This window comes from Rhodnius prolixus, unplaced genomic scaffold (genome assembly GCF_049639745.1).
Source record: "Rhodnius prolixus isolate KJV_2025 unplaced genomic scaffold, Rpr scaffold_3, whole genome shotgun sequence".
Taxonomy (NCBI): Eukaryota; Metazoa; Arthropoda; class Insecta; order Hemiptera; family Reduviidae; genus Rhodnius; species Rhodnius prolixus.
This window is the reverse complement of record NW_027411603.1, coordinates 10,839,249-10,864,483: the sequence shown is the minus strand read 5'-3', so window position 1 is coordinate 10,864,483 and position 25,235 is coordinate 10,839,249. Positions and strand designations below refer to the sequence as shown.

Below are 25,235 nucleotides of genomic sequence, written 5' to 3'. Positions count from 1 at the left end.
TTTTAGTCCACTGTTTTTCTTCTATTAATTAAAACACAAATAAAACCTAAACAATTAATTCCGAGAAGCCAATCAATATGGTCAATATTGAAGAAATGGCCAATCAATATTTCGAATATGGTCGAAAACTAGTTAGTTACCCCTGATGTACACTTGATATACAATTGAAGCAATAATATCAATAAGTAAATTATTTATAAAAATAACTTGAATAAAATTACATTTTACTCCAAATTTATATTGATTAAATTAATGTCCGCTATATATACACAAGTCGGACAGTCTCTTAAATGCATTTACATACAAGTTTTAGTGATCATTGAACTACTAATACAAATTTGAAAATAGAAGCAAATATAGACTTAACTAAAACTATTTCTCTCTCAACGAATTTTTTTTTTTTTTTATTTTTGTAAATAATAAAATTTTTCCTAATTCCAAGGAATGTCTATGAAGCTCTTCTTTTGATTGTAACTTTTCCACGAACTAATTGACTAATATAAATTTTTACTTTAGATGCATCAATAGTTTTTTTCACTGATATCTGCAAAATAAAAATAAAAATAGTTACTTCAGAGTAAACTGAAGAATGATAAGAGATATAAAAGCACAAATACTCTTTTAAAATTTACATTTACAAATTTGGATAATTTTCAACGGAAAAAAAAAATTCCTTTACACCCAAATAGGATTTTAGTTTATTCTTCAGGAGAGGCTACAAACTCAATCATTGGACTGTCTTTGGACCAACTTAGAAATATAAACTTTTACTTAAACTTGTCCTTGAAATTCTTAACATTACAATAAAAACAATATAAAAATATAAAAGAACTTTTTTCATCTCAAACATGGTTAACTTCATTGTACAAATTCAAACAACATCTCAAAGACATTGAGCATCATGTAATAATCAAAACTTTTATAATTGTCAAAAAGACTTTTTGATGAAACAAATAGATTTAAAAAAACCAGTGATAAGTACTTACAGCCTCCGAGCCGATAGCAGAAATTATAGCAGGAAATTTAGGCATGTCTTTCCCCTCAACGAATACTGTTTGTCCTCGATGAAACCTACAATGACAAACAGGAAAATGTTAATAATTTAGCTTAATTATAATAGAAACCAAGTGCGCTTACATCTGTTGAACAATTTAAACTTTTTATTAAACCCTGAAAAATGGTTGAAATTTATTTACATATTTCTGTAATAAAATCACGTAAAATACTTACAACTTAGTTATGTTTGTGGATCATTGACTAGCTAAATAAAGAAACAAGTGAGTCTTGAGGTTGAGAGCTAGCTACTGTGAATATACTAGGATCCAAATCTTACAATCATTTGACACTTCAGAGAAAGTTGTTTAAATTTAATTCATTAAGATAACAGCTGTCGACAGAAGACTGTTTTCTCTCGTAGGTTTAATCGTGAGTCTTAGAGCAACTGAAGCAGCTTAACCTTCTTTTTTCGTTTCAAAAAGGGGTAAGTTTTTTTAGTGAAAGCTTCATTCATTTTTTACAGCCAAGATGGTTCTTTTTCTTAACTAACTTCCTGTATGAGAAACCTTCCCGGACTTTTCCTATCTGAGAGGGGATAAATTCCTACGAAAAGTATTGAGCAGACTCCGAGTCAACTCTCCATCGCCTTCAGGAGCTGAAGTAGTTAGCCAATGCCTCTAACAAGTAATTACGAATTTATCTCAATCTCTAACAATAAGTATTACTGTGCTTACTACTCCTGTCATGTGATATTGCTTCTTTTTTTTTTTTTTTTTATGGAGTACCGAAGAAAAATAAGTCATGAATTACAAGATCGATATCTAGTTATGGCGCCTTCTAATCAAACATAAAAAGCCTAGTAAAAGGAAGTCCCTTCTGTAGAAGAAAACCAAAAAGAGCCAACTTAGGTAAAATCTGTACTTTATCCACTTTAAGATTTGCCTTACTAGCTAAAAATTAAAAAATTACTATATTTTTCTCTTTCTTATTTAACACTTATTGACCATATACTGACGACCATATACTACTAAAATTTATTAATAGCTTAAATAACATTCGTTTTTGAGTTATGATACTTACCAAAACATTTATGTAACCACACTTAATTTTCTTGGTACCACACTAAAATTAATGTTAACAATCCTGCAAGGAAAGATAACTCTGTAGGTAATGCAAGAGACTCTCAAGCGGAAATCCCCCGTTCGAGATCGGCTGCTTGTCTTTAGATTTTTCTTCTTAGGAGCTATCACAGCAACAGTGATGACAGTTTTGTCTTTAATGAGAGAACTTTGCTCGGAGACCTAAAGCTCATTCTCTAAAAATATACGGAATCTTGTCTTCATGTTTGCCTATGAAAACGAACTTTTTTGGAAACCGGTGTCTAGTAAAATTTTTTCCTTTCGCTCTTAGAGAATAATATAAATGCAAGAATATTATATAGGATCTCTCTCCTTAAAAAATAAAATCAATAACTATTTAAAATAATATAAATAAAAATAATTACCACTTCCTTTCATACAGAAGTTTCCCATCTTCTATTCTTATATCAGAGGTAGGAGTTTCAGGTAAAATTGGTCCTAATGCTTGTAGGCCGTTAGCTGTAACCCAGTTTATATTTTAATAAAAAAATATAAATATTTAATTAAGTAGCAAATAGTAATTTTTTTTAATCTTCAGAATATTTCGTTTATGTTCTCTAATATTTACTTTGCAAACTATTAGAAAGAAAAGGCTTCATTAAACTATTCACAAGTTTAAGACCATTAATAGACAGAACAAAAAAAAAATCTACGTTTTGTTAGAGATCCCGTTTTAACTTAAAAATTATTTATTTATTTCCAGCAAATATTTTAATTTTTCTTAGTTTAAATACAAATAAGTCTATTCTTCACAATACTTTTTAATAAAAGGATTTCATTAATCTACCTTCTAAAGAATTGTTGAGCAAATGATTTCCAATAAGTAGTTAGAGTCTTTTATCACATTTCCTAAAATAAAATAAAAAAATGACTACATTTACAAATGATGAACTTGATAACCTGGTTTACGAACTGCTACTCCAGTTTTGATGGCTCTAGAGATTGCTTTCAAATCTGCTTCAATGTCTTTTTCATCCAAAAGAAAATTCAACTGAGATGGAAGAGAAGCTAATTTACCACGTCTTTTCTCAGGTAAAGGCGCTGGATCATTAGGTCGCCGTCTTAATTTGCGTGTCATCACTGGTTTCGTTTCTGTAGCATCACCTATTCAATTTTTTAAATTGATTATTCAAGTAAAGATATTTAAGTTCAAGCAAAGAGCATAAAGCTCTTCTGTGTATACGAGTATATGACGACTACTTCTGAATATATGCCTACTACAATACCATAAGGAACCTAAAAGAGGTCTTTGAAAGACCTCTTGAAATTTTTACGATTAGCCTTGGAAAGACTACAATCATCACTTTAGGCCACCGAACTCAACTCCCACGGACACACCATGTAGCTACTACCCTTTAAGTTTAACACGGTTGCAAATAGTGTGCTCGTGAAAAATATAATAAAATCAAGCGCTTATCTTTACAAAACATACTTCCAGCTGACAAAGTGTACCTTAGTAACTGAAACGTGCACTCTGCAAGATACTGGTATAAACCTCATTACTTGCATACCTTGCGTTCACAAATAATGACCAATAGGGATTCAGCCAACAGCTTGAGGAGAGGTTCATTAAAGACCTAACAGATTCTCCTTCCAATATAATATGATAAGTAACTGAGGTGGCTGGAAGTTTAATAAGGTTACTAAGGTTTAACAAGGTTACTAAGGTTTAATAAGGTTACTAAGGTTTAATAAAGTAGATTTGTCAGGTATCACACTGGCGAAGCAGCCAACAACTATCATCAAACGACTTTGTTGAACATGATCCTATGCAGTACGAATAGTCAAAAATATAAAGCTGATAATGAAAATGTAAGAACAAGAAATGATACGGTGAAAAATGATGAATTTTGATACCATGACCACTGATCAAAATGTTGAAGAAAATTCTTTCGATTATAAGAACTAACAAAACCAAACTATGTTCGACAGAACTTCTATTGCTCCATTTCTTAATTAATTTATATTTCTTCTTTACTGAAGTAATCCTTGAATTTTTCAAGAACATCCGATTAAAATTAACGCAAGTGGTCAATACCATCATCTAGATTATCAAAATCTTTTACATTCAAAAGTCCGAGTCAACAAAAAATGGTTAAAGGAATTAAAATATTTTTTGAAATACCTGATAATTCCATGTTTACTCTTTCCGCTTCAATAACTTTTCTTTTATCCTCCATATCTTGTATAAGATTTTCTTTTAAATCAACTATTTTCTCTTCTAAATCTTTGGTTGCTGCTCTTTTTTCTGCTATAAAATCTTTTTCGGTTAAGTCAATCAGATGTTCTCTCCATAAAGAATTAAGCCGCAACCTACCAAAAAAAAAATTAAAGAATTCTTCATAATTAATCATTTTGAATCGAGGACACAAACATCAAGCTGTAAAAAAACATCTCCAAACATCAGTGCAGTACTAGATAAAATGATGGTAAAAATGAGGTACTCTGATAAGAAAGTTCATTCTTCTATTTATGTACATTCAGAAATTATAGTAATATATATTTTGAAAATATATATAGAAATTAAGAAGTCTGAATTGATTTGTTTTAATAACTTATGGTTAGTAATTTTTCTTCCACCAGGGCTTTTCAATTTTTCTACTGATTATCCAATTCTGGTGAGAACACTTATAATTAAAAAAATTATGGCCAGCTATCCGTAAAACTGCTTGATTACCTATCCCTAAGCTGTTGATCCAGTTTTTTAAGTCTACGATTGTACTCAGAACTAGTACCTAAAAGGAGCTGTTGTAACTGTGATTTAAGGCTTTTTAACTTTTCTTGATATATTCTGAAACATTTTTTATCATTAAATAAACATTGAAATAATTTTAAATAAAATCATGAAAATAAGCTTATACAGGGCGTAATGGAAATACAATAGAATTCCCACTTATAAAGAATTTGTTTCTTTGGATGTGTTCAACGAGCTTGCAAATTTATTGTATCACTTGCAAACTATAAGTTATATTATAAATCTGTCACAAGGATTGATTTATTAAAACAGAGTACGAACTGATCTTTAATATCAGGAACTGGAGCTGGAATGGATTCTGGTAAAGGTTCATTTTTTGGCATTTCTGTTTCACTGGCTTCTTCAGTATCTAAAATTAATTTAAAAAAAAAATGTATTTATAAACCATAGAAATTATTTACAAATGTCTTTTTTCAATATTTAAAAAACAAAACCTTCATCAGATTCCTCTTGATCACCATCAGCTTCATCTTCCATATCCTCATTTTCATCATAAAATTCGTATTCATCATTTACACGGTTGGAATTAGAATAGTAAGACATCTTTAACTTCATTGGATTACTGATACTACATAAACTACAAATTGAAAACAAACTCTGCTTCTTAAAGTAAAACTAATTATGTTTGCTAAATACCGTTAACAGTTGATTAAAAAAAAAAACATTAAAATTATAAACAACCAACACTAGGTTAACTTACTTAAGCAGCTTTGTAACCTACGCAACCTTCTTAAACTGACATTCTTTCAAACAAAAAGAAAGTAATTATATCGACATAATCACTGGGCGCAGTATCGAAACTTCATTAAGAAGAGAATAAATTTACATATTCATGTTTTCTAGTGAATCGATCCCAACTTAGCATTAAGCAACATTATTTTGGTGAAATTTCATGAGGTAATCTATTGGGTTAAAACTTAATATCTGCTTAATTTTCCTGAAAGCATAGATATCCTCCGAAAGGTTTTTTGAGAAAATAGATTTTAGAATATTTACGTGTTTAAATTTTACTTCTTTTTGTTTTGTTTTTTTTAGTGCAACATACTGACGTCAACGTAGCCAGCCCACATTTTCCTCAGGTAGCAAAAATAATGGGTTCTATACTCGTGTGTTTTAAACATTCGAATATAAATCGTTGATAATTGCAGACATTGCTCTTTTAGATGTTATTTTCCAAAACGAATAATTTTTGTATGTAAATCGTTGTTTATTTCCTCCGTTGTTAATTGATTGACACATTCTAATGAAAAAAAAAAACTTTTTCAGCTTATCATACACAGATATCAAACACTGAAGTCGTACAGAAGATGGCTATGGATGTAAAGACGGAGCAGAATAGGAAATGTCAGAGGAATCTTACTCTACGAAAGAAAACGCGACCTTTTACTTCTGAGAGCCATCTTAGCTTGCGAATTGCGAGACTTTTTTGGTGAGGGCAGCGTGAGACAAGAAAAACTTGGAGAGACCTTTGCTAGTTTCCAAATATTTGCAATTTTCTTTTCTTTGACATTCTTTCATCTTTAATATTTAGAATTTTTTCCTTTTAAATGAAGGCTTATTTATTATATTAACTTTATATTAAGTTGCTAAGAGAAGCTCTTCATAAGTGTTACTACTTTCAGAATTAATCTCTTAGCAACTGATAAACAAGTTTTTGTTACCGAATTACCATCCACTTTATTTAATCTATGCAGGAATATAATTATTAAATATACTTACAGATTGTACAATGTCAGATACTAAAAATGTAAAAAAGGGTGACAATCCTTTATTTGACGAGGAAGACAGCAAATGCATCGCGAAATGTCAGGTTGTAGACTCTTTAATGGCGTTCGTAGATCCCGAAAGAGAAAGAAAGTTATCATCTTTGCCTGGTTCACTGCGCAAAAAGGCAGTTGGTACTTCTTTCGGTGCAGAGCCCGTGCTTGTAAGTATAATTAATTTTTAAAAAATACAGTTTCAGAGTTTTGCAAAGCTTTTTTTTAAATAAAAATTCAATTCGTACTTTTTATTGTAAATATATCTTTCACTAACACCTTATTTCTAACACTGTTCTATAGGGCTGTTTAAGGTAATGTGAAGATCCAGCTTTATGATGTATACCATTTATATATGTACTTTGAAAACGAATCAAATCGCATTAAATGCTAAAATTCCAAATCTGGAAAAGTTCCAGACCAGATTTCTGACTTGTTAGATAAGATTTATTACAAATTATAAATTTTCACATTATAGTTTCAAATTTATTATGCATATTTTGCTAGGAAAATTTTTGCTTGAAGGAATTCCCTGAGAATTTTGAAAGATAGATTTTAAATGATTTTCTGAGATGCAATACTGACATAATGCGTTTATTTTTAAGTAACTGCTAAATTTGCAGAATATCAATGTTAAGTATTTTAGCATTGCAAATACGGTGGTCAACTTTCGGATGGTGAGAGCTTTGGTGGCGAAAGGGTAGTTACCGCGAAGTGGTTATCGCTGGATCCTAGTACCTTCGTAAAGAGTCAGGGAAGTCACCAGATATTGGATACTAGATATACCTTCTGGAAAAGATTGTGGGAAAGATATTTTACGGTTGGTTTTATCCGTAAATGCCCACTTATTCTCTCTCTTGGAACTAGCTTGATTTCCTGGCTAGTTATTAAAGTCTGAAGGGAGTTAATTCTCCCTGAGGTAATAGAGGATATCGCGGTTCACATATTGATAAGTAGTTTCCAGTTAGTTCTCCCGTGTTTTTAATGTGAGATGCTATGTTTGAATATCTTTGGACGGACTTACGGAAGTACATTGGCATCAGTACGAGATTCCTGACATCCAGTTCCGGCTCTATCAGGAACTTTTTCGGAGAGCCTTGGCAGTTAACAGCTGTTTTAAAAATTTACGCTTTTTTTAATTTGGAGCGGTCTTTAGAATTTCTTAAGAGGAAAAGTGTATGTTGGTGCGGGTAGTTGCCCTGCTGTTGCTCCTTGCTCTTCTATAATTCCCTAGTGAACTTCTGAATCTCGTAGGAACGCTACAGGAAGAGTACTCGTAACAGTGAACGTACAAAAGAATCTATTTTTATGATAGTGTAGTTTACCCCTAACAAATCAACAAAATGCAAATACACCATATACATTTCTGGCAAAATTGGACTGAATCACTTCTTTAAAGATCTTGGCGTCCATGAGGTTATCCTATTCCTTAAAATTTGAACAACTTGAATGCTGCCGCCTTCATTGGGTTTAGCGTATCCACTGTAAAACGGAAAACTCATACTCAACACACTCACTCTTACACAGCTTACTGTTATAAACGATAACATTTTCTGAAAAATCACCGACAGTATATCTCTTAGATTATGGTGGAATTTGTTTTATAGGTCCCTTTAAAAATCTAATCTAATATTGAACTTATTTTCTCATTTTTGAGCTAAATTGCTTTTCTTTTTTTTCAGTTACATGAATGGAGTTTTGGGTACGATTGCAATAAACCTTTCATAAATTTGACTACAGACTATGGTAGTATAGTGGGTTTAATTACAGCTAATATGCTAATATTATGCAACTACGAATATAAAACCATGATGCCATTATGTGGCCATGTAATGTTTATAGTTTCACTTTTATTGTTAAATAGTATTGTACAAAATTCATTTTTAATTTTAAATTAAACTTTACTTATTAAAGGTTAATAGCCTACATCAAATTAGTGGGGACTCTACTGGCAAATGGTTAGCCTCATTTGACAAAAGTGAAAATAATCGTATAGTCATTTGGGACCTTGCAAAGGGGTGAGTTTACTATTATTATTTTTTTAGGTAGTCTCAATTTCATAAAAACATAAAATTACAGTGTTCCAGTTAAAACAATTTATGTAAATCAAATAAATGCTGAAAATTTACTAATGAGCCCACGTGCAAAATATTTAATATTCACTAATAATGATCAGCCATGTAAACTGGAACTTTATATATGGTCAGCTAAACAGCAAAATGCAGCAGGTAAATAAATTCTAATTTAAAAATTCGTACGCCCTATTCTGAGTAATATTGTTAATTTTTTTTATTTTCATTTCAGCGACTGTAAAGTTTGATCAACGTATAAAAACCGTATTAAATGTATGTTTTTCGAAAAGATGTGATGAGTATATTGCCGTTACAACACCATCTCATATAATTTTCTTGACATTTGACATGGTGAGATTCAATTTGATTCATTTATTTTTCACTTCCCATATTTTGATAAAATCTCGACCCCGATTCGATCCCACTTATCAGTTAATTTGCAGTCTCTAGTTAACAATCTCTATTATAAAACTCTAGTTACAATACTGTACTTATTATAAATTATATTAGTGAAAATTTAAACTTATCTATAAAATTTAAAATTTTTGTTATCTTTTTTAAAAATGTTAAATTATTTCGATGAAAGTAGTATAAACAGTGTCAAAAAAAGAGAACCGCATTAATGTCAAATGAATGGCCAAAAAAAACATCTTCAGAACTTATGAAAAGTTTTGGAGAAATCTATTTTTGTTTTAAAAAATATTATACACAAATTGTCAAAATGGCTGTCCCACTTTGTTTTTGCTTATGTAAAATATATTTGAATTATTCTTTCTTTAATTTTAAATTACTTGTGAACACTATTCAAGAAATTATCCGTTTATATAATAAATAATAAGAATTTCCGATGGATGAAATCTACCGTTTTCTAATGGATCTATTAAAGTCTGTAAGAAGAGTCTGTAAGAGACAGTCACAGTTATTAGTATGCCCTGCATTCCTTGAAATTGGTCCAAAGTGTTGCGAGGTCTGAAAGCATGGACTTCAACATAGTACATACACGCTTCATAGATTTACTGTCGGGCAAAGTATTAAGATACAAGTTAGATGGAAGTTGACATCTCATCATAGGAAAGTACCTTTTCAGGCATGACGAGTTACTGTAATCATGCTGCTGTAGCTATCATAAAAAGAAGTATTAATTCGAGGATTAAGGCTAGAACCATCTCTTCCTCAGGTTCCGTGTAAAGCATTTAACACTCATAATGGGTCACTTGACATCCTCGATGTTTGATGAGAAATGATAGCTAAAATAATTAAGTGAATTAAGATATTCTTTGTTAGCCGAACTATTGACATCGTGACGGTAGATCCCCAGGCACGAGAGGGTTTCGTTCTATCTGATCTCTATTGCAGCATAACATATATTTAATAACTATAAAGTGCATTTTATATAAGAGTACGGGTGCAGTAAGACGTCCCATTGTATGATGAGTGGAAACTCAAGACCAGAGGAAAACGAAAAAGTTCATTGGTAGCTAATTGCCTGTATTCTGCAGAAATACTCTTGTAAAGAAAAACGAAAAAGTGGCAAACGCCACTTGGATGCCTCTCCTTAATGAGTCAGTTGTATAGAAAGGACCAGTTTTCAGAAAGCCTTGTAGCACTACATATATAGCATCAGTATTGCTTTTATGGCTAATTTCTTTGACTTTGCTGAAGAGTGATATAAGTTTTGCTTAATACATTATACATTGTATTAGCTCATATGAAGTTGATCCTGTTCCCCAAATGAAAATAGACTTATTGTGCCTATCTTTTGTAGTTCTAGTAAAGTATAACAATTTTTTAATATTCAGATTTTTGCTTATCATTTTTGGGTAATATTTTCTATAGTCTCTATAGTTTCAATAGTCTATATCAAATTTAGAGATTTTTCTTTTCAGTATCCCTTACTAGAAACCTAACTTTAAAAAATTTCTATTATCTTGTCATCACCACAGTCTCGGAAGCGAAGGGATAATATAGGCATGGCGTAGCTAATTACTAACAATAAACCTAATAAAATATTGTGTTGATTGTTGAAAATGTGGTTCTTCCATTATGTTATTTATTTCATCTTATCTGCCGTACCATTCTTCTTATTTTTGGTCAGTTTATTATTTTACTACTATATCAACAGTTTTATGTGTAGCATTTGACTTCACTAAAAGGTGCTTAAAGGGCGAGGGTTTAGTTGCGAGGACTGCAAAGTTAAGGTGTATTTATGCATTTTATCTATTTTAATCTAGAATTTTATTTAAGAGTATAACAAGAGAAATTTCTAGTAATGTATGGTAATTGTATGATACTGATTGGTAGCTGGAATTAGAGCCCACCTAAAAAATATCAATTATTCTCTGCTTTAAAATCTGATAATACTATTTTAGAATTTGATTTATTTTTTATTATATTAAGGGAAACCACGTTATATCCTATTACAATCCCAAAACTAATCGTTACTGGCCTACGACACCCGTAGAATATACTTGTTCTACTTATGATGACGAACTCAATTTGTGTTACTCTGCTTCATCATCTGGTAAGTGAAAAAATATTACATTATTTCAAATTACTAGAATATTAATAATACATGCAATAACGTTTCTTTTATTCAAGGAAAAATATTATTGGGTATTTCACTTTTATTCTCAATTCATTTGAATAAAGTTGAAAGCAAGCAAAAAGCCTCAAGCCTAAATTATTACAATTATGCCAAATTTTGTCCTCCGGACAGAGTTCTCTCGTTACAGACAACACTGTCCATCACCGGACAGTGAGCTGTAAGAAGCTCCTAGGGAGAGAAAATCTAAGGGTCAGCAGCTGGATTCGAACCCGGGACCTCCGCGTGGGAATCCAATACGCTAACCGTATAGCTAATCCCTTCCCTATCTATTGTTATTATTACTGTTATTATTTGCGGTGTTTCGACCGTTTTGCCCATTTTGAACAAAACTGAACGAGGGAACTCGCAACAATTTTCATAACGTCTTCTGACGGGATCGCTGCGACAGTTCGCCTTATGTGTGGCAGAGTGTATGCATTGTTGCAAGATAGCGTCAGAGTCTTTAACTTAAATGAACAAAGTAAAAGTTGTGGCCGACCGTTTAGCCCCAATAACAGTCCCTCTATGAACAATCAGAAGAAGGGAAAGTAAAGAAGTTAAGATGGTTTGAACACATCTGATCATTAGCATGAATTTGTTTCGTCATTTACCATAAAAGCACTTAAGGCAAAATTTTCTCTTATTTTTTCTCTTAAGAAAGAGAGAATTTTTGTATTACTATATTCATTGTTTTATTTTAATAGAAGAGAATATTCCAATGAATGTTTATGTTTTAGGTGATTTGGCGTTCTGGAGTGATGACTCTGTCACTAACAAATTCTTAGATAAAGAAAAACATAGCGAAATTAATGCCCCAACCAAAATGACAAATCAGTTGGATGGGAAGTTTTTCTTGCGTTTGCATAAGTATAAAATAATAAAATTAAGCATGGTAGATAGGTGAGTTATTTATGCTTAGAATATTAATTTCATCAGCAACAAACATTTTGGAAGTTCCTTAAATTATAATATTATTCTGTAGAACGAAAATTTCCGAATAAGAAAAAAATCGTCGTGTTCTGTTTTTACTAATAGAATTGCGTGAAAAATAGCTTATCTTACACATTGTCCAGCTAGGGACAGTTAGACATAAAATATATTTATTATTCAATAGGAATGGGAAGCTAATAGGCATAGGAATAGGAGCTATGGTAGTTTATTTATGGTACCTAAATTAGTAGTAATGATGGTAAGATTTTTCCTAAAACAACTGAAATATTTGTGCAATTTTACAAAATTTAACATCCATTTCCTCCTAATAACCTCCAAAATGTTTAAAGTGGTTCTTCATTATATATACTTCAGTTAACGGTTCAAGTTTAATCAAAATGTTAGATTATTCTAATAGTAAATTTCAAAAAAATCTAAAATATTCGTATAAAGACGCATTTTCAGTAATTTCTTTAAGATCTATTGTGGCGCCTTGCTCTCTTTCTATGCCGTTCTGTTATCTTCGCGTAGGATTTTTTTTTAGATCATCCAAAAGTAAAGTTAAAAAATTTCATACATTCATTTATCCTTTAAAACATCATCAATTAAATTCTTATTAGTAGCCTTCCGCAATAATAGTAAAATTCAATATTCTGAAATTTTGCAAGATTAATGCCTTATTTGGTCAATGTAATAAAATAAATAACTTGTTTATTATTTGAATAACTGTTTCTGTCAACTCGGGTAGATTTTTGTTTTATCTAATTCTTTTAATTTATCTTCACAGATAAATCCCCTTAAGTTTTCAGGAAGTTTTATTCTCTTTGCAACACGAGTCCACTAATATTTTCTAATGAATTCTTAATAATGATCTGCCTTAAATATTATGTAGTGCTACCTTGAACAGTTCATATCCATCTGTAATTTTTTAATTACATGACTAGTTGTTATTAAATAATATTCTTAATTACTTCAATTTTTTTTTAGGCCGTTATTATTACTGTTATTTTTATTTTCAGATACTTAGTTTGCCTAGATGATGAAAGTTTTATAACATTTTATGATCAAAATTTGAAAAGTGTTTACGTATTTAGTGACATTATAGGAGATAAAATTATTGATTTTCAAATGAATTTATATCCGAGATATTATCGACCTACTACTTATGAAAAATCCTCTTTAGCAGATTCAGCATTCTTAAGTAAGTACATAAATATTGATACCACCTTAATTGTAAATTAACGATTGCGATTGAGGAGATTGGAAAGAGCAGGTTCTGAGATTTGTACCCTGATTGATTGAGAAGCGGGAACTGAGGTTAAGAGATTTAGGTTGAAGTAACCTATTCCTATACCTATTACCGGTTTAGTTTGGGTGGGTTAAGATCCAATTTATTTTCTTTAGAAAGTCAAATAGATAATTACCACGAGCTTAATTTTAAAAAATTATTAATTTTTCTCCCCTCCCCCCCCCCAAAAAAAAACAAGTGTGTGCTCCCAATCACAAATAAGGGTGAAAATATTTATGGCCGCCTTTAGTTTGAAAAATAATGATTTTGATTGAAGATTAACTAATTACTCTTGTGTAATACATTTAATATTACTCTTATAATATAAGAGCTCAGCCAGAAATTTTTTGCAGGATTCTGTTCAACGGGCATTTACATTTAAACTAAATAACAATTAAACTTATAATAGATATTCTTTCTCAGTCTACAGTCGGCAATTCAACTAGCTTTTGTTTGTCAATACTTACGAACTATTTTCTGGTCCGACAACTTATTACATTTGAAAAAAGTTATTTATATTTGAATACCCATAAACTAAGTCATGAGATATATTTTCATTACATAATTTTTACTGCGCTTTATAAATTAATGACAGTTGAATGAGTTTAAATTAAGTACGTCAATCGGAAGTAGAGAAGTAAATAACAAACGAATTTGAGAATTTCGCATCTAACTTTTTATATTTAAGTACCAACTAAAAAGAATAATAACAATATCCCACAAATCCTGCATTTTCCTATCTAAAATTGTTACACTTAATTTAGAACATAATTAAATCTTTCAGATAGATTTACGTATCCTGAAAGAAAAGTATCCGTTGCCAGATGGCAAGATGCTGATTCATCTGTAAAGGTGGAACCAGAAGAAATCCATACTTTTAATCCTAGAGATATTATTATCCGTGAGTAATTACTTTACAAAATATTTTTTAACTATATTTGTTATATGAATGTTATAATTCTTGTAATCTCTTTTAATTTCAGAAACAATAAATAACCAACTAGTATACCTGAATCCTGTTCAAAAGAAAATTTATAGCATTTTTGAAGATTCTATCAATAATGCATCAGCTATAGAAGTCAGTCCAGTTTCGTGAGTGATTTTGTAGTTGTAAAATCCTACAAGATGTACAGATGCAGATGTAACAGTTAGTAAAGAAGATATGGGTTGAAACTAGTGTTTTTGCTGATATCCTTATTTAAGGGCAAAAAAATTCATCCCCTATCCACATCTATGTACAAATTATTAAGTTTCATAATTTTTTATAATAATAAACAGTAAACGCGAGTACATGGAGTAAAATTGAAGGGTTGAAACTTGCCTTATCACTTTAGGCTAAATCCTTTAAAGTAATTTCAATGGGCTAAAACCATAAAATTTGTTTTTTTTTTAAATCGATAAAATTATATATAGATTATACTTTTTACATACTTTTGTCAGAAGAGTTATTTGCTAAACATTCATTCTTAACATTCTACTCAAGATGGATGTATTTTAAATTTACAGAGATCACTTGTATATTGGAACTTTAACTTGTGAGATTTATTTGTACGATTATCTAAAAAAGGAGAGGCTGTTCGAGAGAAAATTAACACCAAAAAATGATAAAGATGCGAATGTCTCCTGTTTAAAATTTAGCACTAATGGTGGGTATTTAGTTATATCTTTGTCTTTAGAAATGTTTGCGTAGGACATGGGCGGCCGATACTGTGTCAATTTACTCTTTGTATAACTTCGTTTAGGGGCTCAGACCTTTGGTGGGATAGTGAGTCCAAAACCTGCAAAGCTAATATGCATAGTGGTACTGGGATCGATTCCCGGTCTTACCCTTGGATTTTATTTAATAGTTAATAAAAGAAATTTACAGTAGTGTGTTTGCTAGTCGCCTCCGTCCACGACACCTAATTGGTAGTTGGAGGTTAAGCCCGCCTGAAAAAAATAGACGATTACTTTACTTACTAAAGGAGCTCAGGTAGAAGAAATAATCCAACCCAGCTAAGCTTTGGAATGACCTCCCAAGACTGTAGCAGCCAAAGATCTGTCTAGAAATTATAATAGAAGAGATCCGAGGCATGCCTTGCTCTGAATAAAAATAGTCCTCGCTTGCTGATTGATTTCTTCGCAGATGAGTACCATTCAGGAGGTATTTGAGAAAGCTGGGCCTAGTTCATGATAGCATCTGCAGATTTTATGGGGAGATAGAAATGATTCTTAAAATCATCTTAAGGTCAATTTTATATTTAGCAGATAAGCAGATATTTGTGCTAAAGTGATCCTTCCCATGCCCATCTACTATTCCTTTTTAACATTTGCATAAAATTTATATACATTATATGTAAATCATGTGAGAAGGAGGAAATTCGGTCAGTCATTGTATTATATATAAACCATTTGAGGAAAATTGAATTTATTTCATACTTACAGGTAATCAATGAAATTGATTTCACATTTAAAATTAATTTTATAGATTTAACCTTACATTCTTTTTCTCAAGAGCTTTCTACGATCATAATATTAATCTTTTTATTCTTTATTTCTTTAGAAATTTAATTTATAGATTTGTCGTCGGAAAATGCTATCACAATAATTATATCTTTCGATATGACAAACCTTCATTGAAAATTGAAGTGGATTGATGTGTACATACATTGATTTTTATTTTTAAGAGTGAATAAAACGGCTTTTAAGAATCTAACAATAATTAAATATTGAATCAAGCAAAAAGTATTTTTCTTACCATCAGTTATTCTTTAAACATAGCTCACACAAATTCTTGTACGGTCTGTTCTTTGTAATGAGTCAGTAAAAATTTTGTGAAAAAAAAATTATTTTATATTTAATGAAAACTAACAAATTTTATCTACAAAATCTGAAACCTTGGCGATTGGGCAAGAAAAGATGAGAACACGGTGATTAGTAGAGTAGACTTCCATTGTTCACAGTAAATCTTTAGTTTTAGTGTAAATTGTTTATGATTTAAATAATCATATTTAATTAACTGGAGTCCGTCCGACGGTGGATAGTGTTGTCTTTACAAAACACAGTGCACTGAAAAAAGCTCTGGGCGCCAATAACCTCAGTTGTTGACGCGCTTTACATTAACAAAAAGAAAACTTTCTTGAACCTTCGATTGAGTTTTAAAATTTAACCTGAACTCAAAAACTGATGAGGATACCAAATTGTAATTATTAAAGTATATTATTGAATGCTTTCAGGTAACATTTTAGCTTGTGGAATGTCTGATGGTACTCTTTATTGCCTTGAACCTACTACTCTTCTTGAAATTCCAGAACAAGATTTTAATAAATCTAAAACATCTATTCACACGATTGAATTTTGTAATGAGTCTAGATATTTGGCTTATGCAGTAAGTTATGCAGAAAATTCTTTTGAAAATCAATAAAATAATAATAAAAATGCTAAATATATAAAGAAAATGTTTAATAAAATCCTCTGGGACTTAGGGCTGCAACAAATGTCTGTAAATTATTATTTGTTTTATTTATTTATTTATTTATTTTTTTTTTTGAAGGACAAAGATTATATTATAGCATTGTTCACAATAGAGCCAAAATTTAGCCTTATAGGTATGTTCAGGGCTCACTACAAGCCAATAACAGATGTAACGTTTACTGTTTGGGACTCCGTCACAAAAATGTATTCAATTGGACGAGATGGTTACTTAAATGAATATGACTTAAAAGAATGGTAATAATTTGAAAATGCATATTTTTCAATATTTGTTAGTTTCTGTTTTGGTTATATAGCGCGTTCCTAATTATGCCGACAATGCTAATATCACATACCTATTTAATTAGAGGGGCAGAAAGTAGCTACTGGCTCAGATTAACGCCTTAGTCGACTGGTTTTGATGATTGGTAAATTGATTTGTTGATTGCTTTAATATTTATTTTTTTTAAATATGACTCAGAAAATATCTTCTCAAACTGCTCACAATAAGTGACTCCAGCCCCTTTTTAGTCGAAGACGAAGGAAGATAAAGGTTGCTGACGTTTTTGTTTTAAAAAAGCTAGAAACTAATCTAGAATAAGTATCAACAAGGCATCTTTGGCTTGAGAACAGGATCCAAGTTTCTCCTCTAATTTAACTCTTACTGGAGGGGCAACTAATCCATTTACTGTAATCAGATCGGCAAATGTTAAATGTAAGAAAAACAAAGCACATTGAAGACAAAGTCTCTTCATAATAAAGCCAGCGTACAATCGGTTTATAGCAGCATAACTTCTAGCTCTACTTTTTTGTTACAAATATAATGTAAATTATTCATAATCATTAACATTTCTTAGCTTTTATATTTAACAGTTACTTATATTTTTAAGTGAAGAAAACCAACGTCTTACATTCAGCCGACGAATTTTAGTAGAAAAACAAACAGAACCATTGGCTATTGTACGATCGCCCGCTTGTAGCAAGATGCTAATCATTTCTATGAGTTGTGTAAGTTTATTTGTCCTATTAATCTTAATTTTAAGAATCTGGTGTTATTTACTGACCAAAGCTAATTCTTTTACAGTCCCACTTTCGCTTTTTGGATACTGATTCAATGAATTTAGCTGACGTTAAAAAATCACCATCTTTGGACGATAATATTGATATATTTTTGGTATTTATTATTATTATTATTATTATTTTAATGATTTAAGGCGCATCAACATCTAAGGTTACTGGTGCCCGGAGCTTTTTTTAGTGCACTGCTGGCCTCTGGGCAGTGTTCTCTCGTTACAGACAACACTGTCCATCACCGGACTGTGGGCTGTAAGAAGTTCCTAGAAAAAGAAAATCTAAGGGTCAGCAGCCGGGACCTCCGCGTGGGAGTCCAGTATGCTAACCTCATAGCTAATCCCTTCCCTCATTATTATTATTATTATCATCATCATCATCATCATCATCATCATCCAGTACCCATAAGAATAATAATTAATTAGCTTAATGAATTAGCTTAATTGGTAGTGCTTACTGATAGTTAGAGGTACTGGGTTCCAAGTTGGGTAAAAGTGTAAACCTTAGTTTGTTCTACCAAGGAAACTCTAAAGTTAACTGTCCGGTGAAGGATAGTGATGTCTGTTCAAAAGAACACTGTCTAGAGGCCGCAGTACATCAAATAAGGTTCCGGTGTCAATGACCACTGTAATACACGCACCTTAATTTATAATAATAAATTCATTGATATTCATTTTGTTCACAGTCACTCTCCTTTAAGGAGGATACAGAGATGGAAAGTGTCAGTTTCGAAATTAATTTTTTTTTCAGTAAATACTTTCATTAACACTTGAACCCACTTTTCTTATCTTTGGCCACTGTGCATCACGACACCCCCACTTGCTCTGCTATCTTGTCTCTCAATCTTAGAACTCGTCGATCTCTTTGCGTCATACTATCTCAGGGAATCCTCTGTATGCAGTCTTTTGCCCGCTGCTAGTCCTTCAATCTGGTCGCTTGGCCTACCCCATCTTCACTTGATGTGGTGTGCCGTAGGGCACATATTTGTTTCAAATAATCTGAAAATTATGAATATTTAACTCTTGATATTGAAGTTGATGTACAGCTAATTTAGATTTAGCGAATCCACAGACAAACTCACGAACATTTTACAGGCCATTACTTCAAACAACTAATAGCATTGAGACTGAGACAAACAGACTGCTCTAGAAAACAGCTCTGATTTGAAGAGGCATATTTCGTCCCACTCGTACATATAATATTAATAGGGTTTTAAACTGTCATTACAATATTTGTTTCGGTAACGAAAAATTTCAGCATGGTATTCTCTCCATCGATTTGCTTTAAAGGTTAACTGACGAAGGAAGTCTCTCAGAAATTAGAAAACTACGATGCGGTAAGAGCAGGTATGCATGATTAAGGATGAGATACCGCTCCTTCTCCTCATTCTTGTTATCACTGAATCCATTAGTTTATCTTGATTTCTGGTTAACTAGGCATGTAGACATATCCTTAAGGTCTCGTCTCGGTAGCACTCCTGAGATCTTTCAACCACACCCTCTTTTTCATATTTTATTTTATGTCTTAGGTAAACAGTATCTTTTCTTAGCTAACTTCGTTAGAAGGCACCAAGTTTTGTAACACCCGTTTATTTGAGACAACCTGTTAAATGAAGCTAAATTCTTATTTTATTAAAAACTTATTATAATGTTGTTTGTGTAGGAATTGCATTGTGGAAATGTAAGTGGAAATCAATATTACTTATTTGCAAGTGGTTGTAAAATAGGACTGATAAAAGGCCCACTCGACGGAAATCCTTTTAAATGGATGACTATACGTGCTGGAACATCAAAGGTACATAAACAGATATGATTGGAAAACTTTCATTTTGTCTTTATTTTCGTGAAGGTTTCAACCTTAAACCTACCTGGGAAGCACATATACGCTTTTTATCAGAAGTAAATTGAAATTAATGTGAAAGATCAATCTTACACTAAGAGCCATTTCATTGCATAGAACATTGCTGTAAAACAAAATTTAAATAAAATTCAATAAAAGTACCTCATTGGAGGAACGTTGTCATTAAAGGTTATTTTTTAAACATCAGATAGTAAATTGCTTACCTACCATTATATTAATTTCTTGTTTCTAAACACAAATAAAGGACAAATGTTTTTCAGATTACTGAACTTTGTGCCTCCAGAGAAGGTTATTATGCATTCTCCATTATTGATACCGATGCATATGTTCAAATGTGGAAAATCACCCCAAGGTAAGAAAATAGATGTAGTAATATTGCCTTTGTTTGGAATCGAAACTTGATAGCTACTTTCTTCTCTCCAGTAATAAATTTAATATTTTATATTTATGTAATATATTTCGATGGATTCAATATGTACGAAATTTTATTTTGATGCAAGGGTTTTAGAGCACGTAACTATAAGGAACTATGCCTTGAGTAATTTCATCCTTCCTTCTGCTATATTCGTTACTTTGCAATATATGTACGAGAGAGAGGTGCATAAATTGCAAATATAAATTTTGAAACCGTCATGTTTCAACGCCGTTTTTTTCCTTCGTTGTTCGGGGAAACAGAAAAAATATAAATAAAAAAATTCGAGAGGTTTAAAAGTAGTAGCCAAACCAAAAATCAAATAGCAGAACTGATGGAAATCATCAAATTTGGTAGAATAACTCTTTACATCTCTAAAGGATATCTGGTCCTGCTCTTTGTTACCTCTCTAAAGGATATCTGGTCCTGCTCTTTGTTACATCTCTAAAGGATATCTGGTCCTGCTCTTGACTTCAATATCTTTGGGACGAACATCGCAATTCAGCCCATCAGCTTTCATTGTGACTGGATAAAGAGCAGAAACTAAAGGGTTGAATGCACTTCTTTTAATTTGAATGTACCATTAAAGGATTCTTTTCGCGAAATCTTGGAGTAAACAGCTGTGAATCTTGCCAAAATTAGGTTTATTTCCGTTCACGAGAAAATTTTTTTCAACCTCTTATTCAGTGCGACAACTCCAGATCACAAAAACGAGACAAATTCAAAAAGGTTCTTGTATGTATATCCATATAAAATTAATTTATATATATATATATATATATATATATATATATATATATCAATGAAATTACCAGTATTATGACGCATAAAATAAGAAGTAGTAATAAAAATTTCAATAAAAGGAGTTAAAAAGTACAAAAATATAAAATTTTAAATACATAATTTTACTAATAATGTTATATTTTCACTTAGTAACTTGGATTTTTTGGAAAGAATTGGTGGACGAGGATTAAAGCCATATTTTGCTCTTCTCAAGGGTGGAAAAAAAAATCCGATTATAACTCAGTTGCAAGAATTATTTTGTTTAGCATTGATGCAGCACCAGGGTTTGTATAAATTGGAAGAATTGGAAGTTAGTAACAATCGTGAAATAACTCTTTGCGAGGTACCGTCCATTCTTAGAGGGATGGGTGCTTTTCCTACAAATATGGAGGTAAGTATATTCAGTACATAAATTGTAATATGTTATATAGATTGTATTCAGAAATAATAATATTTTCATTTTCTGTTTTGACGAACCATTTTTTTGTTTTTTTTAATTACTCTTTTTATGAGAGAGAGATTTTCACGAAAATGATTTCTACCATATTTTTTAAACTTCGCTTGAACGTGATATTTTTTTAGTTCTACTACTTTTGTTTGATTCTTTGCTTTCTTTCCTAGTTTTATTTTAAGAGGATTTTGGGAAAAGGATACTTTGGACTTCCTTCTGAAGTAACCTTTTAGTGCATTATCTAGATGATAATTATCTATTTTAGATACTTGTGTTTGTAATTTGTTCCATCAAAATAGGCTACGGTGTTTTCTTGGTTATTGCACGACACTCTTAGATCAGTTTGATTATTGTAAATTAGGTTAAAATCAGCGACAGTTTTATATTAGAAATTCTTGTTGTGAAGGGTACTAACAATTGGAAAAATTCGAAGTTTTAGAAAATGGTTATCGTTTTGAAAATTATGGTAAGAGATTGTTTTGTAAGCGTGTAAAAAATATTGTTTCAGATAGAAAGTCTATTAAATATGAATTCTTTGAAGTCCAGTCTAATCAGTAATCAGAGGCTAACATTTAACTGTTTTGCCGCTTTTTTTTTCAATTTATATCATGAAGATGATTACACTTACCATCATATTGAAAAAGCGTTTCGAACTATATGTTCATATGGACAACCTGAAAATGTAAATGTTACAGAACCTATGATTCGAAGAGAAGATTTTATTAAAGTACTGGAAGAAGAAGGTATCTAAATATTAGTACGCTGTTTATATTTTTATATTAGTAATGGCTCGAATGAGTAATGTGATATTGTCAGTTCAAACAGCAATGTTGTCATTTTACAGCTGTATTTTCTAATAGAACTATTCTTCTATACTTTCACAGTGTAGATAACCTCCGAATATATGTATATATAGAAGTGTGTTACAAATAGTTCAACGAGTAAACACTTTAGGTACGACAATGCGGTAAAAATGCTGCGATAGACAAAGGCCCTAAATATTGATAAAATAAACATTTTCTGTGTTAGTAGACTACTTTGTACACTTTTAACATTAACAATAATAAGAGAAACTCATTTGAGTGATTTCTCAACTGACTTTTTGTGTTAAGTAAGATTTTTTTGTCTTAAAAATACTTTTCAATGAAAAACTTAAGACTACTTAAAGTAAAGAAGTTTATATTATTTTTATATTCATACTTAATCGTTCTGAGAAAATGTTTTAAAGAATAAAAGGTCCCTGGGAGTTAGATGGCTTTGATTTTGGGAAGCTCTCTTTTTAGGAATTTGCCTTCACCAGGGCTGTTGAATTCTTGCTTTCGCAATAGACATTGCTTGCCTATCGTTTACTCCACTGTCGGCCACCACTCCGTAGGTGTAAACCCTGCTGCCTGCCAGTTTACACCATCCTGACCGAAACAGACCTAGACCTCCATCTCTCGTTTGTTTACTGAGCCAAACCTCCGAATATATGTATATGTAAGAAGTGTGTTACAAAAAACTGCTGTTTTCCCTTAATGAGTATAAAACAAAAATAAGACATCCAGTTTATTCTTTAAATTATAATCCACTTTATGCTAGTAATTCCAATTTGTGAAGGTTCAGAATTTTATAATCATATGCTTTTACCTTCTCTCCCTTAGTGAAAGTTTTATCCCGCAAAAACGTAGGTATCGAAGGAGGAGCGATTTGTGGAATGTAAGCTGTTAGGAAAGTTCTAACTCCAGTTCATTAACTGTGCAAGACCTCAAGCTTCAGCTATCAGTTCTGTCTTAAGCGACTTACTTCTTTACTCTCCGACACTCTCCTTCTTCAAGAGACCACCGACTTTTAGAAGCAGTAGAAAACAACAAACATTAGGCAAAAAAATAACTGACTGGTTCCATCATAAATGAAAACTAGACTTAAAATGTTTGAAGACGTAGGCCAAAATTATAACCCTTCATTGAAAGCATCCAATTAACTATCTGTCGTTGAAGGAAATAAAAAAACACTAAAACATCTTGGTTTACAACTTGACCCTAGTCTAATGTGGATGATTTGCAAAACATTAAAATTAAAGCAGGCCTACTAAACTCTTGAAAAGTTCTAATTTAAAAAAAAAAACTGTAATTAACCGCCGGACACGTCTGAAACCATAATTCCCTCGACTTCTCTTCTCCTCCATACCAAGAAATTTACTTACGCTTCCCTTCTGAAGATAAGGGCTTTTAATCCTGGATTTAATAAGCTACAGAAAATAAAGAGCTACGCATCGCTTTGAGAGATGCCGAGTTCATACGTATGTTGTTAATATCTACATGTTTTAATATATTTTATTTTTTAAGGATATATAATTTTCCAAGAAATAAATAAATTGAAACATTCACGTATTTAAATTGTAGGAGAAAAATTTAGTCCATTTGAAACATATAACCTTTTACGCACCTTAGTCGGTCATAAGGAAGGAGATCGTTACTTCTACGGAGAGTTGGAAGATATTAGTAATTTTAAATTTTTGCCTCCTGTAAGTAGCAACATCAATATATTGCCTAGTACTTAAGTTATACATTTTTATTTATTAAGTTTCTATGATATTTAAAAATTATCTAATGGATTATTTCAGAAAATTAGCTTTCAATACTTTGTGGCGAAGTTAATAGGATTTGGAGGGCTGAAGTATGATGAAAGTGAGGAAGTCCCAGATGAAATGCCCCTAAATCTCTACGAAGCAGAACCATTCCTCATTAAAGAAGTAAACGCAAAGTAAATTCATAGTTATATCAGTGCTGGTAACAATTAAAAATAAAATGTGATAATCTTATGTCTAATCTTTTATTTGCTTTTCTGTACTGCCAAAAAGAAATGCGATGAACTTCAAATCTGACTATGCTTGTCTGCACAATGTTAAAGTTTTTAATCATTGAAAGCTTCTTTTAGACGAATACTATAGAACCAGTACAAAGCATTTTTCGTTGAGTAAGCAGCTATTTTATATTAAATCTAGATGGTACCCAGATTTTAAAAAAATATTTTGTAAGTTTTCCTCAATTATATCCTTTTCTTTGGAACAAAATCTGCATTTTCTGGTAATTTTAATTCCTAGTTCTGAGTTCCACGAATAGATTCAATTCCAAACCCCCACAATTTCATCCTATGGTTGCTTATTACAGCAGATGCATATTATCTAATAAAAGCTGATTTTTTATTTTGATAGAGTCATATTTTGCCTATTTCTTGGATGTTCCTAAATATTAACACAGTTCAGGATTGATACGTAATTTTGGCTTTGTACGATCTTTTAATGCAAAATGTTCCCTTGTTGAGCATTTCAGTATTTGTATTGTATTTATTACAAGTCCTTCACAAGATTTTGTAAAGAATTCGGGCTTTTTTTTTAGCCGTACTTCATACAATTCTCTATTTTCGTAATCCGTTTTTTCTATTTAATGATATTCAGCATAGCTTGTGACTTTCAAATTTCAAATGGGCCAATTTCAGCAACTGATGCCTAACTTACTGCAATCTCAGCTCTATTTTTCTCAGAAATTTCATGTTCAGCATAGGTGTAAGAATGAATATCTTTACGTCATAAGTTTAGAAGTTTCTCTGAATTAAAACTTCGCTACTATTGGTAGACACCACTAGTGATCTACCTTTTTCGCAGTCGTGCAAGCAAAGAGATTCAAGAAATCATTTTACATTCTC

General features: G+C 31.4%; 2 protein-coding genes across 5 annotated transcripts; one reads left to right on the top strand and one right to left on the bottom strand.

Annotated features, from left to right (window-relative positions):
* Positions 1–173: 173 nt before the first annotated feature.
* LOC141453190 (sin3 histone deacetylase corepressor complex component SDS3) lies at positions 174–6,748 on the bottom strand. 2 transcript variants are annotated; one of them, XM_074126044.1, is made up of 9 exons: positions 6,610–6,748; positions 5,325–5,467; positions 5,152–5,239; positions 4,813–4,926; positions 4,261–4,448; positions 3,036–3,239; positions 2,501–2,594; positions 987–1,071; positions 174–544 (listed from the first exon to the last, which is right to left on the bottom strand). In XM_074126044.1, the coding sequence occupies exons 2-9, from the start codon at positions 5,443–5,445 to the stop codon at positions 449–451; spliced, it is 990 nt and encodes a 329-aa protein (XP_073982145.1). In that variant the 5' UTR covers positions 5,446–5,467; positions 6,610–6,748; the 3' UTR covers positions 174–448. The 2 variants fall into 2 exon arrangements, with proteins under 2 accessions (XP_073982145.1, XP_073982146.1); XM_074126045.1 differs by lacking the exon at positions 6,610–6,748 and adding an exon at positions 5,591–5,731.
* Positions 6,620–24,351, top strand: LOC141453188 (cilia- and flagella-associated protein 251-like). 3 transcript variants are annotated; one of them, XR_012457825.1, is made up of 21 exons: positions 6,620–6,817; positions 8,330–8,476; positions 8,562–8,665; positions 8,727–8,875; positions 8,952–9,070; positions 11,117–11,240; positions 12,041–12,203; positions 13,253–13,434; positions 14,306–14,422; positions 14,505–14,613; positions 15,028–15,167; positions 16,737–16,888; positions 17,054–17,229; positions 17,862–17,979; positions 18,056–18,145; positions 19,705–19,836; positions 20,163–20,254; positions 21,248–21,488; positions 22,061–22,291; positions 23,933–24,054; positions 24,154–24,351. XR_012457825.1 is itself a non-coding variant. In XM_074126041.1 (21 exons), the coding sequence occupies exons 1-21, from the start codon at positions 6,620–6,622 to the stop codon at positions 24,295–24,297; spliced, it is 3,054 nt and encodes a 1,017-aa protein (XP_073982142.1). In that variant the 3' UTR covers positions 24,298–24,351. The 3 variants fall into 3 exon arrangements, 2 of the variants coding, with proteins under 2 accessions (XP_073982142.1, XP_073982143.1); XM_074126041.1 differs by having other exon boundaries at positions 22,057–22,291; XM_074126042.1 differs by lacking the exons at positions 6,620–6,817; positions 8,330–8,476 and having other exon boundaries at positions 8,735–8,875; positions 22,057–22,291.
* Positions 24,352–25,235: the final 884 nt, after the last annotated feature.

Bases quoted from the DNA above. Each gene is read 5' to 3' on its own strand.
- LOC141453188 (XM_074126041.1), top strand. From the start codon at position 6,620: ATGTCAGATACTAAAAATGTAAAAAAGGGTGACAATCCTTTATTTGAC. The intron at 16,889-17,053 runs GTAAGTTATGCA...TTTTTTTTGAAG, and splicing joins CTAGATATTTGGCTTATGCA to GACAAAGATTATATTATAGC. The intron at 17,980-18,055 runs GTAAGTTTATTT...ATTCTTTTACAG, and splicing joins TAATCATTTCTATGAGTTGT to TCCCACTTTCGCTTTTTGGA.
- LOC141453190 (XM_074126044.1), bottom strand. From the start codon at position 5,445: ATGAAGTTAAAGATGTCTTACTATTCTAATTCCAACCGTGTAAATGAT. The intron at 4,449-4,812 runs GTAATCAAGCAG...TTTTTTTGGTAG, and splicing joins GATCAACAGCTTAGGGATAG to GTTGCGGCTTAATTCTTTAT. The intron at 1,072-2,500 runs GTAATTATTTTT...TTGTCATTGTAG, and splicing joins CTTCTGTATGAAAGGAAGTG to GTTTCATCGAGGACAAACAG.